The sequence below is a fragment of the Loxodonta africana genome, chromosome 23 (assembly GCF_030014295.1).
Source record: "Loxodonta africana isolate mLoxAfr1 chromosome 23, mLoxAfr1.hap2, whole genome shotgun sequence".
Lineage (NCBI taxonomy): Eukaryota > Metazoa > Chordata > Mammalia > Proboscidea > Elephantidae > Loxodonta > Loxodonta africana.
Window position 1 is genome coordinate 31,013,805 of NC_087364.1, and position 16,234 is coordinate 31,030,038.

Below are 16,234 nucleotides of genomic sequence, written 5' to 3' on the forward strand. Positions count from 1 at the left end.
TCCTCTCTTCTGGTTGAAAATTTACCATAGTTTTCACAAGATAATTTTTTCATTTTGCATATTACTGCTTTTTATTTCTTTTAAACAGTTGATATGTTTGTTATAGTAGTTTGTCTTAAAATTGTACATTTAAATGACTTTACATTTATCTCAGTACAGTTTAAATAATTAAAAAATCTCTTGCTTTGAGTTAGCTACTTAGAAAAATATGTATTAATTTGTAAAAACGTTAAGGCTTCTGTTAGACTGTTAAGATAATTTGTCTAGTGCCTTCTACCACAAACAGGAAAGGACATTTTCCTCTATATATTCTTAATTCTTACATGTTGAGCCATGTATGCCTTGTTTGGTGCTTCTACTACTTTCTTCTGTTGGTGGGGCCAACTTGAATTGCTTCTTACGTAGTTTATATTCTTTTGTTTTCACCTTACTCATCTTACTTTGCCCTGGCCAATCAGCGGTAGTTATTTTGACTTTGGTAAGAAACTGTACTGGGTAACAGGTTCAGGATAAAGAAATGCAAACCAGTCTCCAGTATTAGGTGAGCTTTGTTAAGATAAGATACTATTAATAGTATTATATTTGTCTCAAAGCTAATATCAGTTGCTGATTTCTTTTAGAAGTTCTGGATGAAATAACTGAATTTGAAGAATGACTATTCCTAATCAATTTTAGTTTTAAAAAGCACCTCTTCAGAGATAGCTTGCCATGAAAATTGAAAATAATAACCTTGTAAATGTCCTCAGCTGAATATAAATTTGTTTTGAAAAGTTAGTATGTTTAAAATCCCTGTTCCATTTTGTGTCTTGATGCATGCTGGTTTATATGTGATTCCACTTCATTTCATCTTAATTTTTAGAAAACCAACCTATGTATTAAGAAAAACCATTAATTTTGCTACATATTCACTTGAATTTCACAGTGATGCCAGAATAACTTATATAAAAAAATAATCTATATACTGGTTAAGTTCCCTGGACCGGGCTTTAAAAGTAGATTGTTGAGTGAATGCAGTTTAATAGATAAATCTCTTCAGGTTATCAAGCAAAAAGTCAGCTAAGACATAAGTCCTGTTCTTCTGTTTGTTGCCTCTATTTCTGATTTGTTATTTAACAAGTAACAAATACTCATGACTAAATGATATTGTGTAAATTGAGATGTAATGAAAGATTTTAAAGTTTCATTTTAACAACCATAAAACTGAGGAACATTTACCCAATATTCATGGGTGCAGATAATTTGGAATACATATATTCAAAGGGGAAAAAATAAATACACCAAAATGTAGATTTATATATATTAAAAGATTGTCTTATGCTTTTAATTCCCTCAATTAAAAATGTTAAATGTTTCAAGCTTTATTGGTTACAATGGAAAATTTTACTTGAGTTGTATCAATGGGAACATGTCTCTTTGTCTTTCTAATTTAAAATGGTTTTATTTACTTTCATAGAAGAAGATTACTTTGCCGACTTACAACTGTCAGTATTTTAACACTTTTAATAATTTCTTGGCAAAGAGGTTAAATCTATTTTGGATGTTTTTCTTCATATCTACTTTTAATATTTCATATAATTGATTTCATTCCACTTTTCTTAAATATATTTGTTAGCTAGTTAACAGTTTCTTTTTAATTTCTCCCATGAAAGTTTGACTAGCTATCTAATGATCTTACTATTCTTTTATATAAACTTAGAGAAGTTTCTTTTTAGTGATAGAAAGGACCTAAGAATATAGTTTGCCCGTTATTCAGTGCTACATGTAATTTATTTAAATGTAATAAAAAAAAAATTAAGGAGAATTTAATGATAGATTGAGTTTTATTACTTGCCAGAACTTACACATTTCTCTAGAATTATATTTCCTTCAGTAGATTTAAATGTTCTATATCAATATTTTCAGCATTTTCTTATTGGGAAGTGGAACCTAAATATCAGAAAGTCATCCCTACACATTCCTAAGAAACTTTATTTAGAGATATATGTGAGAGGTCTTTACAATTAAAGAAGAATGTTGCTTTGGTTGTCAAGACTGTGTTCACTCAAACAAATTTGGACTGATTAAAGTGTTAGGTGAACACATCTTGTCGATTGATTGTAAACTGTTGTTACAGTTGATAAGACAATATTCATTTAAATCGCTGTCTCCTAAGCTTTAGGCATTTGTGTTATACTTTATTTTGCCTTATCTGAGTGCTGTGTAGTTCGTTTAAATTTGGTTATCTAAAAAAACACTTCTGCATTTCATCTATTGCAAAATGTTGGTTTGGTTAAAGTGTATGAAGAAAATCTGGCTTCACACAGGTAAATAATAAAGGGAGGAATATTTTAATAACCTTTTCAGATAATTACGGATATTCTTTGAAACTCCATTAACACTTGATATGTGGTAGTTTTTTTTAAAGGTACTTTAAAAATCATTGGTTTAGCTTGAACTTTGAGAGGATCTTTTACCCCTGTGTTACTTTGTTAACATCCTGGATCAGTTATTTGAAAAATAATTGATCTGTTACATTAAGCAGATCTTCTAAATGCTGATGCATTTTATCATACAAAATTAAATCACATTTGTTAACATCACCACTGATATCAAAAAATGTCTGCCAAATAAACATACAAAAGTCTTGAATAATCATACTTTGTCAGTTGCTGTCTCAAGTAAAAATCTTCCATGGAAAAGTGGTTCTTTCAGCTTGCTACCCAAGCACAAAATGCTTTTTTAAAATAATAACGTCCTGTTTTAGAATGCAGCAGAAGTACTTTGTGATACATCCTACTGTTACATAAAAAAAAAAAAAATCCAGTAAAACAGACGCTTACACAAGGATAGATTGAATAAAATTAATATTTTTAGTGCTTTGTCAAGGTAATTCATAAAGTTTTTTTTTTTTTTCATTGAAGTCCGTGGATGTGAAAAATACAGTGGTTACTAGTAAAAATTTGACCTTGATTTGTGCTAAAACACCAGAAGGTTTGCCCACCGTTGCCTTTGCACCATTAGTGTGAATGTTGGTCAAGGGAAAAGGCAGATACGGTCAAAGTAGTTGAAGTATGTCTTATTGTTAATAAGGAGAATACTTGTGGAGCAGTTGGTTAAGTGCTCAGCTGCTAACCGAATGTTGGTGGTTTGAACCCACCCAGCATCTCTGTGGGAGAAAGATGTGGCGATCTGCTTCTATAATGATTGCAGCCAAGAAAACCATATGGGGCGGTTCTACTCTGTCACAGGGGGCACTGTGAGTCGAAATCAGCTCAAGGCAACATTGTTACTGAGACAAGTAATTTTGACTTTGTGCACTCTCAGTAGGTCTTGGGGACTCCTAGCGTTCAGTGGACCACACTTTGAGAACCCTGGTTATAATGTAATGCTGATTAGGTACATGATACTAGGAAACTTTGCTTACTTTTTTTGGTCATTTGTGAATTTAAGCTGATTTGTGCTACAGGCCTTCAGGAATACATTTACACTTCTTGTAATGGTATGACACACATTCTTACACTGTCGGGATAAATTAACCTTGTTAGGCATTGACTGTTGAAATTCTTGAAGAATGAAGGCACCTTGTGAAGGTTGAAGGTTTTGAAACTGTTCGGCAAAATTTTAAAGGCCACATCAACCACTTACTGCCCGTGTGACTGTGAATAAGTTATTTAACAACAGCCTGGTGCCTCAGTTTTATCATAACTAAAATGGGAGTAACTGCAGACCTATCTCATACGGTGGCTATAAAATCAACTGAATTAATATAAAACTGAGATTTTAATCATATGCTATCATTTTATTGCACTGTAGTCTTGACATTTTGGTTACATGTAAGTTTCTTGGTGGTGCAGTGGTTAAACTGCTTGGCTGCTAACCAAAAGATCTGCAGTTCGAACCTACCAGCCACTGTGGGAGAAAGATGTGGCAGTAGAGATTACAACCTTGCGGACCCTGTGGGACATTAACATGAGTTGGCATTAACTTGATGACAATGAGTTTGGTTTTTAAGTTGTTTCAACTTAAACCAGAATTTTAATTTTTGGTAAAGTAACAAAGCACCATTTTGTATATATATATAAATATGTAGCCATTTTAACTTAAAATATATTAAAAGTAACTCATGGGAGAAGTAGCAGTCTTGTATATGGCTTATTGAGAGGGCACATAGTTGATTGAATTTTTTTGAGTGATAACCTCTGATTATCAGATTATAATGAGAAATACTGTCTTAATTTCAGTTTACAAAACTACGTTCATACTGTGCTTCTTTTGCATTTTACTGGAAGCATATAGTATTGGATTTATTAAGAGTAATGGCTACCTGAAAACATGACTAAAAAGCTGAAAGCTGTTTTTTGCTCCTTCTACAATATTTGCAAAATGATCTGTCATACCATGCTGTCTTTTTTAAAACTTCTTAGTGAAAGCGTGTAAAATAGCATTTAGTATTTTTCTTTAAAGAAATGGCATTACTAAATACAGTGTATATTTAGTGAAAAAGGCTCTAATATTATACAACATGAATTAATATAAATAGTGATATGCGCCCTCATGGAATATTGTAAGACGTTATCTAAAGAATCCAGAACTGGAATCAGTTTTTAATAGAGCATCAGAAAAGGAATGTGATTGCCACTGTTGGATAGTTGACTTAAAACCATAGGCCTCTTCAGTAAATTTAACAGATTTTCTACTAAATTCTGTTAATGAACAAAATAGATTTAAAAATAATGAAAGTAGTTATCTTTGTGAATAATAAAGCTAAACTTTGTTATTCCAGAAAGGTATAGTTAGGGTTGGAAGTATGAAGAGATTATAAAGAAGTGATGTCTTCTGCACTTCTTCCCCCCTCCCCCCGCCCCCGTGAGTCATAGACATCCAGTTCGTGTGTTAGGCTGTAAGGGATATTTGGAAATTGAAGTTACAAACAGCAAATAATCACCTCCTATTTTTATTAGTAGGTGGAGTGGTGGTTAAGGGCTGTGGCTGCTAACGAAAAAGGTCAGCAGTTTGAATCCATCTGCTGCTCCTTGGAAGTCCTACGGGGAGGCTCGTCTGTGTCCTGTAGGGTTCCTATGAGTTGGAATCGACTCAAAGGCAATGGCTTTTTGGTTTTAGTGGATAGATACTACGTTGTTAACCTTTTAGCGTAAATCCAGAACTAAAAATATGAATTAAGCCCTTGTTCCCAAAATAGTCATTTTACAATTGATGTATATAATGCTGGAATGTAACTGACCAGCTTCTGAACAACAATACCTGAATGATTTTGGGTATGCTGAAACAGTCTTCACTTTATCAGTAGGTTCCAAGTAGTGTTGAGAAAATGACACCTTGGTTTGGTTTATTGATAGTAGTGATAAATGTGATTATGAAATAGTTTTTTCATAGGATGCTTGATCAGTAGTCTATTTTATAGTCTTTTTCTCCCCCCACAGGTTAAGAATTGTATCCTTTAATAGTAAACAGTTTTATGAGAAGAGACATTTAAGAAAATTTAAAAAATAACTGAGAAAGATTTGGCATTTAAGTTTTCCTAATGTCACAAAACATTTCAGTTCTCTTTGATGCTATGTAAGTGGTGTTTTGTGCCATAGCTTTGTCAAGGATAGATAACCTTTTATGAAATCTCCATTAGGTTAGATAGATTTGCTTCCTAATGACATATATGTTTTTATCATAGGCTCTTGTCTCCTTTATTTCTAGAGTTTTAGGTGCTTTTTTACCACTATTTCTGTATTACTAATGGAATTTTTGATGAACATATAGAATTCAAAAGAATTGCTTTTGAAAACTAGAATTATGGTTTCTTTAGATTTAAACCTTGCTGCTTTTTGTCTCTTAATAGAATGTTTTTCACGGTGGCTACATTTAACACACTTTTCCATGATTGGAAAAGATTATCAAATAAAAGTGGAAATTTCAATTTTAACATTATCTTGAGTAATTTCACCTAAAGTTTTTATTGAAGTTAATTTTATATAACTAATGTTTTTTTTTTTTTTTAATGTTAGTAAATGAGTTTCAGGAAGCAGTTTCTGTACTGTTAACTCAGAAGTTTTGAACATTTCTTTACCCTTTTGTGTCGTAGTAAACCTCAAGAGCATATTGTTTTAGAACTTGACAACTGCGTGACACCTTTGTTTAGGTTTCCAAGTAAAACGCTTGCTCAGCTACAGGAAAACAATTTTACGTTGAGCTTATGTGTAGTTGGGACTTTTGTGGTATATCTTTAGAACCTGGTTGAAATAATGCTTGAGTAATTAAAAATTTATACAATGACAATTGTCTATAACTTTAAGCTTAGTGCCTGAAAGCTGTTTCTGTTGTATGTTTGAATAAATTTGAATATAAAATGGTAATAGTCATTTCTATTTTAATACTCCAGTGGCCCAGGAGGAAGAAAATAATTGGCCCTGGTGGTTATTACTACTAGATTTTTCTTTGTTTTATCTGTAGGCAAGCGTCTTTGATCCATTGGAGTAAAACCATTAAAGGTATTTTTTGATAGTTTTTATGTACTCAGACTCATTTATAGTTTAATCTTGGTAATATAAACTAGGTGCTCTAAGCACTTGTAGTATATTAACGCTGAGGAGACTGAAGTGTCTTTTTAGTGTTATTAGTAAATTCTGTTGGAAATTAAAACAATTTTAAATGGAAAGTGATGTTCCAATTCTTTTCTTTTTTTGATTTTAGATGGGAAATGTAAAGTCTTGAGATTGATAGGTTGACTGTGATAACTATGTTTACTTGCAGAGAGAACAGGAAATGAGAATGGGTGATATGGGTCCCCGTGGAGCAATAAACATGGGAGGTAGGGATTTGAAGTAAAAGCTTTCTGTAACTTATAATTCTTTGGGGGACTGTACATGCTTTTTATGGTGCCAAGATATCAGTAATAAAATATGGGACAAATGCTTGTAAAGGTGAAATCTCTTAAATTTATTAAAATATACCTATATTGAATATATATGCCTAGGAACAAAATTTTCATTTTCTTTATTTGAAAACTGGAAGATATGTTTTGATAGACTTAATGAAAAAAACTAGTAGCTAGGTTTATGATACAAGGTGAAACTAGTTCAATTAATTACATGGTGTAATACAACTAAGTTGTATTATTTAAATCAAACTTCATGCCTTTAAATGGAATTTTTACCTTGGAAATTTAATAGTTTCTGAGTTGTTGTGTTTTAAGCTTTTTGAGAGTATTTAAAAAATTTCTGTTTTAAGCTAGTTTTTTTGTAACTTAGAAGCTATTTTTATACATTTTATCAAAGATTTAACTTTTTTCCTTAACTACAGTGTTGTGCACAGTGTTTCATTGTTTGGAGCCGTCTGTAACTTGTCAAGGAAATGAGATGTGTCTTTATCTTTTTAGGCTAGTACACATCTTAAAAGTTGATCTAAATTTGTAAAGAAAGTGCCTATGTTAGCATTTTGAATATGGATTAACTTGTATAATCAGGTTGTGGGGGACAGAATCAAGTAAACAAACTGAGGGAAAATTAAGTGTGGAATGTACACCCATATTATGAACACACATGTACAAAATCCAGCATGTTCTTAGAATACATAGCATATAAAATGAAATATGTTAAAACATATAATACGTGGAATGTGCATATTCCTATGATTGGTCTATTTTTTCTTTGTTGTTTCTACTTCTGATGTCAGTTTCGTTGCTGCAACCAGTCACATAATCTAGAAGAGTTTATTGCTGTTTACTTGGTCACTTTTCTTATCTACCAGCAAGAAGTTACTGAATATCTCTCGTATACAAAGGAAGTAGGAGTCATGGCCCTTGCCTATAAAGCACTTGATTGTGGAGTTAGTATAATGTATACATTAAATAATAAATGAAGAAAGAGTATATAAGAAGTTTGAAATTATACCTAGCATAGTTGAGTATATAATAGTGTAGTATAATAGTCCATTATTTATGTATTTTTCAAAGTAATCTCTAGAATGATATATATTATGATCCAGGCAGTTTTAGGGATTACAAAAGTGAGGTTGTTATAGATTTAGAGTCCTTACTTCATTAGGAATTAAAGATAATTTAATTTTTTAATAGTATTTCAATCACCAGAGACTCATCTTTACATTTTAGTGCTTTTCAGCTCCTCATTTGTTATAATGGTTTTCTAGAGTTATTAATCATTATCATCCAATTGAAAGTTGTTGTTGACTAGATAAAGTGTCGTATCCCATCAAGTTACATTGATGGAATGTGGGAACAGATTTTTTAGGGTATTATTAGCATATATATACCAACTGAAACATTATCAAACTGCTTTTCAGGGGACCAAATATGCTAACACTTCCTTAGATCTCTTAAACCTAGTTTAATCATAGCTGATGGTAGAAGATTTAAGTAGTGAAAATAAGGCTCTATGGCAAATACTGATAGTTGGAAATAACTGTTTTTTATTGATTCTATTTATACACAAAGTTGTATAGTTATATTCCAGTCTTACAGATTGATTGTAACTACCTTGAATTGGAAAGAGAGAAGGAAAAAAAAGAAAAAAAGCTTTAGCTGTTGTTTCTTTTTGGGGAAAGTTGAGGTAACATACTTCATAGATACTATCCTCCACTCTCCCTTATTTTCATCTTGGGAGACACTGTGGAAATCTATTAAAAATTGCTCTTTCTGGCTGTACTGAGGGAATGGAAATATTGTTGGGAAGCTTTATCAACATGAGAGTTTTGGCATTAACGAAATATTTCCTTCCTAGGAAGTTTCTAGGTTCCTGGGGAGAAGAGGGTACAGAAAGAGCAGTAGGGTTAGAGAGTTAAGACTTCTTCATTTCAGCTTCCCTCTGGACTGGGCATGTAGAGAATTCTGCTGCGTCAGATATTGCGTAGAGTTGTGGGTTTGACTGAAAACTTCAACTCAGTTTAGAATGTATTTTTTGAGGTTTTCTGAGATTCAGAACTCAATTTCTCAGAAAACTGACATACATAATGAAATATTAGAAGAAAACCCCTAGATTGAAATCAATCTTTGTAGATTTTTATGAGCACTTAGAAAAGGGGAAAAAAGTGTAAAAGAAAATGCCTGTGAAAGATGTGTTCAAGACCTTATATATGTAGTAGTATAGCTCAAGCATTATTGCAATTAATATTAAACAGGTAGATATCTTTTTGATGATAAATTTTAAGTGTATCTGTTTCCATTTCCAGAGTATCAACATTCACAAAATTTAGATAGCCCTACTAATATTTTATCTGTATTTAGTTTAAAAAAACCCGGTAAAAAATATATCTGTATTTAGTTGCAGCTGCTTTTGAAAATAAGTTCTGCCATAATAAGTCATTCTGTTTTTTTCATTAGATTGCATATTTCCATATGTAATTTAAAAAAACTACCTTGTGTAATTTTGGGGGATGTTCATATATATATGAAAGAGTTCTGCTTACAGTGAACTTTTTATATATTGCAGGAAATGTTTTCTCCCTCGTACCATAACTTACTCAGTTTATATGTCAAATATTTTTAGCCATGACTTAAAAAAAATTAGTTTTCTATTTGTTTAATCCTTCAATACTAATTTAAATTGGTAGAGTAGTCACCATTATGAGGAAGTATTTGGTTAAAAAGCAGACTAGCAAAAATACTGATGTTTCAGGACTTCTAGATTTTTACATAAAGTATCAAATTTCTTAAAATAATTCACAATTGCTTCATTTGTTTTTATGTACATTTATTTCGGGGATGAAAATTCTGTAGGGTACACAGTGCTCTTTTGCAGAGTAGATAATTGAGGATTCCATTAAGGAAGGAAAATCGCTTTTGATAATAGTTTTGCAATGTAAGTTTTTAAAGTACTGTTAAATTTTTAATGTTTACTAAACTAAGATAGGACAGCTCTAAGTATAGATTGTTTTGCATAGATGCGTTTAGCCCAGCACCTGCTGGTAACCAAGGTCCTCCTCCAATGATGGGTATGAATATGAACAACAGAGGAACTATACCTGGCCCACCTATGGGTCCTGGTCCTGCCATGGGACCAGAAGGAGCTGCAAATATGGGAACTCCAATGATGCCAGATAATGGAGCAGTGGTAATGTATCATAAACATTATTTTGATTATATTCCCTAATATGCACTTCTGTCCCAAAGATAACTTCACACTTAACATAATTTGGCATCATTTGTTTGGGTAGTAGAGGTCAACGTGCAATGAAGAAAAAGTAATTTTTATGAATTTACATGTTGATTTATGAAAGACAGTTTTTAAGTTGCCCAAAAGTTAATATACATTACAGTCGGTGGCAAGTACTTACATATGTAGCAGATATGTTGGTTCGTTTTTTTGCGGTGTTTTTAATTTGTATTTACCTTTTACCAGCATTAAATGTAATAGTCAAGTATTTTATGATTGTGTATTTTCCTGTGTGAATGACTTTGCTCGGGGGTAGGACCCCAGTATACATGAAAACACAGTTTTCAGTAGATGTTTTTAATAAAGTCACTTGTGCTTTATTTCAGAAAATTTACTTGAACTGTAATTTACATTAAAAATCAATATATTCTAAACTTATATTACTGTATTTTTATTACAGAATTACTAATTATAGTTGTTACTAAATTTAAAGTAGATTATTTTATGTCATAGGTTGAGTGTGAAGATATCTTTATGTGGGTTAAATTTTATAAAAAGAGATTTTCAGTTGTAATTTTTATTGTATTTGAATATCAGTAGAAAGACTGTTACCTTTTATCATTTTCTTTAAAGTCCATCACTATGTAAATGAGGCATTACAGTGGCAAAACATTTATTTGGTTTTTGTTAATGGTTCTTCTAGATAACATTTAGAAGGAGAATTAGTTGGGTGTATATTTTGAAAAGTCAATTTTGGAAGTACCATATCCAATCTTAAGGCCCCATTTTTGATTAGAGAGCAAAAGCTACTGCCATTTAAACTAAAACATTCCATTAAATGTAAATTCATCCTGATTTCAGAGTTGTTAAAAGTGAAACATGTGCCTTAGAATTGATGAATACTATGTTTCTTTTTAGCTTATTTACATAAAATACAATCTTTTAAGAATTTGGAAAAATTGGACGTGCTAACAGGTTTTTTTTTTTTTTTACCTGATAGTTTTTACGGGGAAATTAAGAGGCAGTGTCCTAATATCTGCTATGAACAGGTGGTGCATAATATAGTTAGTGGAACTATCAATTAATTTCCTTCAACGGAGGCTTTATTATACAGTAAAATATCTTAAAGCCAGTAAAAACTTGTATTACAGGTAGTCCCCAACTTTTGACAGGGCTGTTTTGACAACTCCTCAAGTCAGTTCTGACTTTAAGTTAAATATCTCATTTTCTTTTTTAGTTTTCATTTCAAAACACGGTAGTGTTTTGAACACTAAATCATAAATTGGACATCTGTGAGTGAACATCTGAGAATAGTAACATCGGCAGATTACATGCTGCAACGTTGTATATAGTACATGTTACTAATGAGATGGTCATAAGGGTGGCTTGTTACACTTGGATATGTTGTAACTTGAGGACTGCCCATACTTTTGTTTCGAGTAGTAAATCATCAGTAATATAGAAGTAATATTAACTGTCCCTCTTTCCTCCCCCTAACTCCAAAAGTACAAACTTTGTTTAAATACCATTTTTGATCCTTTTTGCACTGACATTTTACTACTATGCTAAGGGAGTTCTGTTCTCCTAGCCTGAGATTAATATGTGTGGTTATTATTGTGAAGTTTTTCAAAATATGTGATTCAGGTGTTAAACTGTGCTGTTTAGTAGTACATGTTTACAAATCATCAGTTTTTTTAAAAAGAGTAAAATTTCCCAATAACTTTTCCAAGGAAAATACCTCAAATTTCAGTATTGAGATCATGATTCTTTATGTGTGTGTTTGTACTAGTACTTTTTATCTTAGAAGTATTGATGTTGAAATTTTCAGAATGTTTGAGGAAACGTTAACTTTTTAAAATAGAAATTGATGCTGCATCCCAGTTTTAGCTCTGATCTTTATTTTCCTTACATGGGACAGCTATATACAATATAAAAAACTTTTAAAAGGTATCAGAACAGTGTTATAATACTGATGGCATTTGCTTACATCATAAAAGCAATTCTTTTTTCATGAAATTGGGGCATAGCATTAGCAATTTGTAATTCTTCGGATGCTTTTTTTTTTTTTTTTAAACATAGTAACTAATTAAATTGCTCCTTTCTTCCTTCTATGTGTGATCCTGATTCTGCTGGACTTTCTGCTGAACTTCATGACACCACCACTTGGGATTTTGCCAATTTTTCTTGTCACTTACATTTGGCGTGTTCCAAATGGACATCATATTTACTGTGTGGTATAATAGCACAATGATAGATTTCCACAAGGACCACCATCTCAGATGGGATCACCAATGGGTAGTAGAACAGGTTCTGAAACCCCTCAAGCATCAATGAGTGGTGTAGGTCCTGTGAGTGGTGGTCCTGGCGGATTTGGTAGAGGAAGCCAAGGGGGCAACTTTGAAGGCCCTAATAAGCGCCGCAGATATTAAATATTCTTTCATTTCTGGCTACTTAGAAAAAGAAATTCAGTGGTATGCCTTTACACTTTTACCTGTTACCTGGAAGAAATCGTTTTATTGTTAATGTATGTAGACTTCAAACTTTTCTTTTGTATAACTTGAGGTTTTGTATTTTTCTTTATTCATAAGCTTTGTAGATTAGAATGGTAATGATGATGCTCATCATTGTGAATGTTAAAATGTGTTTGTAACTATAACTAAATATAAGTATTCCACAGTATTGTGAAATCTGTGTAGCTCATCTCAATAAAGAAATAATTTTGAATAATTTTAAAATGTGATTAGTGGTATTCTCTTATGGTTTTCCTAAACCTTGCTGTAACTTTGATTGCTTTAACTAATCCCGGCTGTTTAAAAACGGAAATGATTTTCTGCTTTTTAGTTTGAGCAGTAGCACTGAAGATAGAAACATAGTTAAACCTAATGTCAATAAGGGGTAGTTAGAGTAGTACATATTTTGTGGGGATGTGGGAGTATACGTTTGTATAAACCATTAATGTTCTGTGGAATCAGCGTTGCTGTCTACATTTCATGTAGATTCTGAATATTCAAATATTCTTAGAAGGAATATTAAGGATACCTTTGTCCTGTGATTTTTTTTTTTCTAAATAAATCTTTTGAATCTCGAAAACAAAAAGTTTGAAGGCAAATCTCTTTTGCTTCTAAAGTAATGTCTAGTTTTAGTCTTATCTGCCATCATTTATTTGGTTTCAATATATACATTTTATCTAAAAAACGGTCAGTATAGTTAGTGTTAAATTTGCTTTAAAATCAATACTATTGGGTTGGATTTTGAGGATTGGCTGTATGGTTCATGATGAATTACACATGCCTTGAGAATCTTGTTTTCTGTAAGTTTGAAGATGGTTTGACTATGCAGTATTCTGATAAGTACAGTAAAATAGTAGCTGAGTTTGTCTGACACGCTGTGTTTTTCTCCAAAGAATACAGTTCAAATGGTGATTTTAAAAAGCAGTGATATTTTTGGAGATGGAGAGTGGTGATGGTTGCACAGCATGTCACTGAATTAATTACACTTAAGACTGGTTGAAACAACAATTTTTTGTGTGTGATATATATTTTGCCACAATTAAAAAAAAAGCTGTGAATTAACTTGAGAATGGCTAAAGGTCATTGAAATCTAATTCTCTAGATCCTTCTGTCAAATATCCATTTAGAATTTTGATTTCAGTACTGAGAAGGAACTAATATTGTCACATTATAATGTTTATTCTAAAACAAAGTCATAGCTACATTAAAAAAATTGTGTGCTAACCTCGTTTTTCTAAATAAAATTTAATGAATCACATGTGTAACTTTTACTATGGATGTAACTGATCAGCCATTGATTGCAGCAGTTATTTCTCACACAGCAGCTTAGTGTGTTACTATATTCTGCTTTTAGAATTTTTCTGGAGAATAATATGCTGTTTTTAAATAAACTGTTTAAATAGTGCCTCTTAGTTTTGCATGGTTTCTCTTTGCTGGAAGGCATATTTTGGAAAGAAGTAAATTTGCTTAATTATTTAAAATCTTGTATAAAAGCAGTTGGCTGTAAAGCACAATTGAGATCCATTTTTGTGTACCAATTAATTTTTTCTTATGTACTATTTCATGTTTTATATTTTAGACCTATCGGCATGGATGCAATTATTTTCTAAAATTTGTGGCATTCATAGGCTTTTGTTTTTGGCAATCCTTTGAAACCATGATATGGAGATTGTAAAATAAGAGAGACTATTCTCATCAGATTTTCTATAAGTATTGGGGAGGGGCGTTTGACATTGATTATAATTTTTAGGTGATATCTGTTGCACTTGAATTTACCTTTCCCGTCACTGATACTTCATTCCTGAGGGAATTTTCATCTTTGTATTTCAATTCAAAGCTAAAATAAGATTGGGAGAAATTTGATCCTTTTGTTAATACCAAGCTACCTTTCCCTAAAGGCTGTAAAATCCTGTGCGATTCATTCAAGATCATTCGAAAGTCAATGCACAAAGAGATGTCTTAATCTGACCATCCTAGTGTCCGGGTTCAACTCTGGCTCCAAGAATAGAGTTCTACACAGCTTTTTTTCCAGCATCAAGAAAATTCTTGTTCCAGTACTTACGAGTTTTCCTGGAAACAGTCAGCTTCCGAGTTACAGTCAAGTGGAGCATCTGTGAACTCCTAGTTACTCAGTGTTTAGTTTTTGTGTAGTTAAATAACTTGTTACTGGCTCAGTATTTTTTCTTGGTAAGTTAGTATACCAAGGAAGAGTTTTGAATTTCATTTACCTAAAACTAGGAGATATAAAAATAAAGAGGAAATTCAGTGCCATTAGATTTTCTAAATGAGTATGAATTTGTCATATACGCTAGCATCATTCTCTTAAAAAAAGAAACAATTTTACTGCTGTAATATCACAATACTACGGTTATTTTGTGTTGTGATTTGAAATCGTAGTTGGCAGTATTTAGATTTCCTGTGTCGTTTGTAATTAATATGCATAAAATAAAGGAACACCCGTTTTCCTAATTTTTTATTCTAGCAGTATATTTTGTTGGAATTCCCTGCATGGTTTTGTTTATTTTGAAAATAAATGCATTTATTTTCTTCTTGATAGATGAAGTTTTCAAAAAACTTTTGGTTCACTCTTTTTGTAAAACTCAATTTCTTATTCTTCCTTGAATATTAGATTTTCTAGTTGAAATCAAAGCTGAATAAAAGAGAATAAATCCTTGTTTTTAACCCTAAAATACCAGTAATTTTTGGAAAGTATCTCTGTTAGCTGGAATTGCCATTCAGCAGAAGTAGGAATTATCAGTAAGGACAGTGATGGCAAACATTTGCTGTTGTTTCTCAAACACTGTAATTGCAATTATGCATTTTATTCAGAAGCATACTTTAATATTTCAGTAACTTGGTGTTTGTATGTAAAGTCTGTAATAATCACAGAATACCAGTATGAGTGACTGTAGTCACCATTTCATAAGTGTCATGTTGAAAATTGCAACCTAGATTCCAGATAAGAAAAAGGACATGTTTTTGGAAGAATGCTATCAAATGTATGGTAAAACCTTTAAAAATGTGTGAAATGTAGCGGCAGACGAGACCAGTCAAAAATAAAATGAGAGGCCATTTTGTTGAAATAGGAAGTTTCCTAGGAGATAGGGTGGTATTTGCACTTTGTTGGTTGTTTTTAAGTTGCGTTACGACATTTCCTAATATATTAAACTATATCATACCTGAAATTTGAGAGGATAGTAGTCATTTAAAATACCAGGTTTCTTTTCAAATCATCTATGAGAATGTTGAATAAGACAGTGAATACCTGTGTACCTTTTTTTTTTATCTCCCAGATTGAACAGTTGGTAATGTTTTCCTGTTTTTCCTCTGTAGTTAGATATATATTCATAGGTGTGGGCTTTTTTCTGGTGCTACTTCAAAGTAAGTAGCAGACTTTCTGTTGCTTCACCCCTAAATATTTCAGCACACCTCCTAAAAGTAAGAATGTGCTTATGTCAGTTTCATACTGAAAAATATTGATGATTTCCCAATATCGAATCAAAAAGTATTGAGTTTATTTAGCCCAGTATGGTTTTAGTTCATCTTATATGATTAAGTAAATTAGGAGTGATTTCATACTTTATAAAAGCATTGCTGTGTTTTGTAACAGTATGTATTATGGGACTT

At 31.9% G+C, this 16,234-nt stretch overlaps 1 protein-coding gene across 2 annotated transcripts in view; it reads left to right on the forward strand.

Moving 5' to 3' along the window:
- The window catches only part of PSPC1 (paraspeckle component 1), a 70,782-nt gene extending 57,958 nt beyond the window's left edge, over window positions 1-12,824 (forward strand). For both annotated transcript variants that reach the window (XM_003413965.4, XM_064275403.1), the window contains exons 7-9: window positions 6,742-6,799; window positions 9,886-10,055; window positions 12,341-12,824. In XM_003413965.4, coding sequence (XP_003414013.1) covers window positions 6,742-6,799; window positions 9,886-10,055; window positions 12,341-12,526 — 414 coding nt within the window. In that variant the 3' untranslated portion in view covers window positions 12,527-12,824. The remainder of the gene's footprint in view (window positions 1-6,741; window positions 6,800-9,885; window positions 10,056-12,340) is intronic.
- Window positions 12,825-16,234: the final 3,410 nt, after the last annotated feature.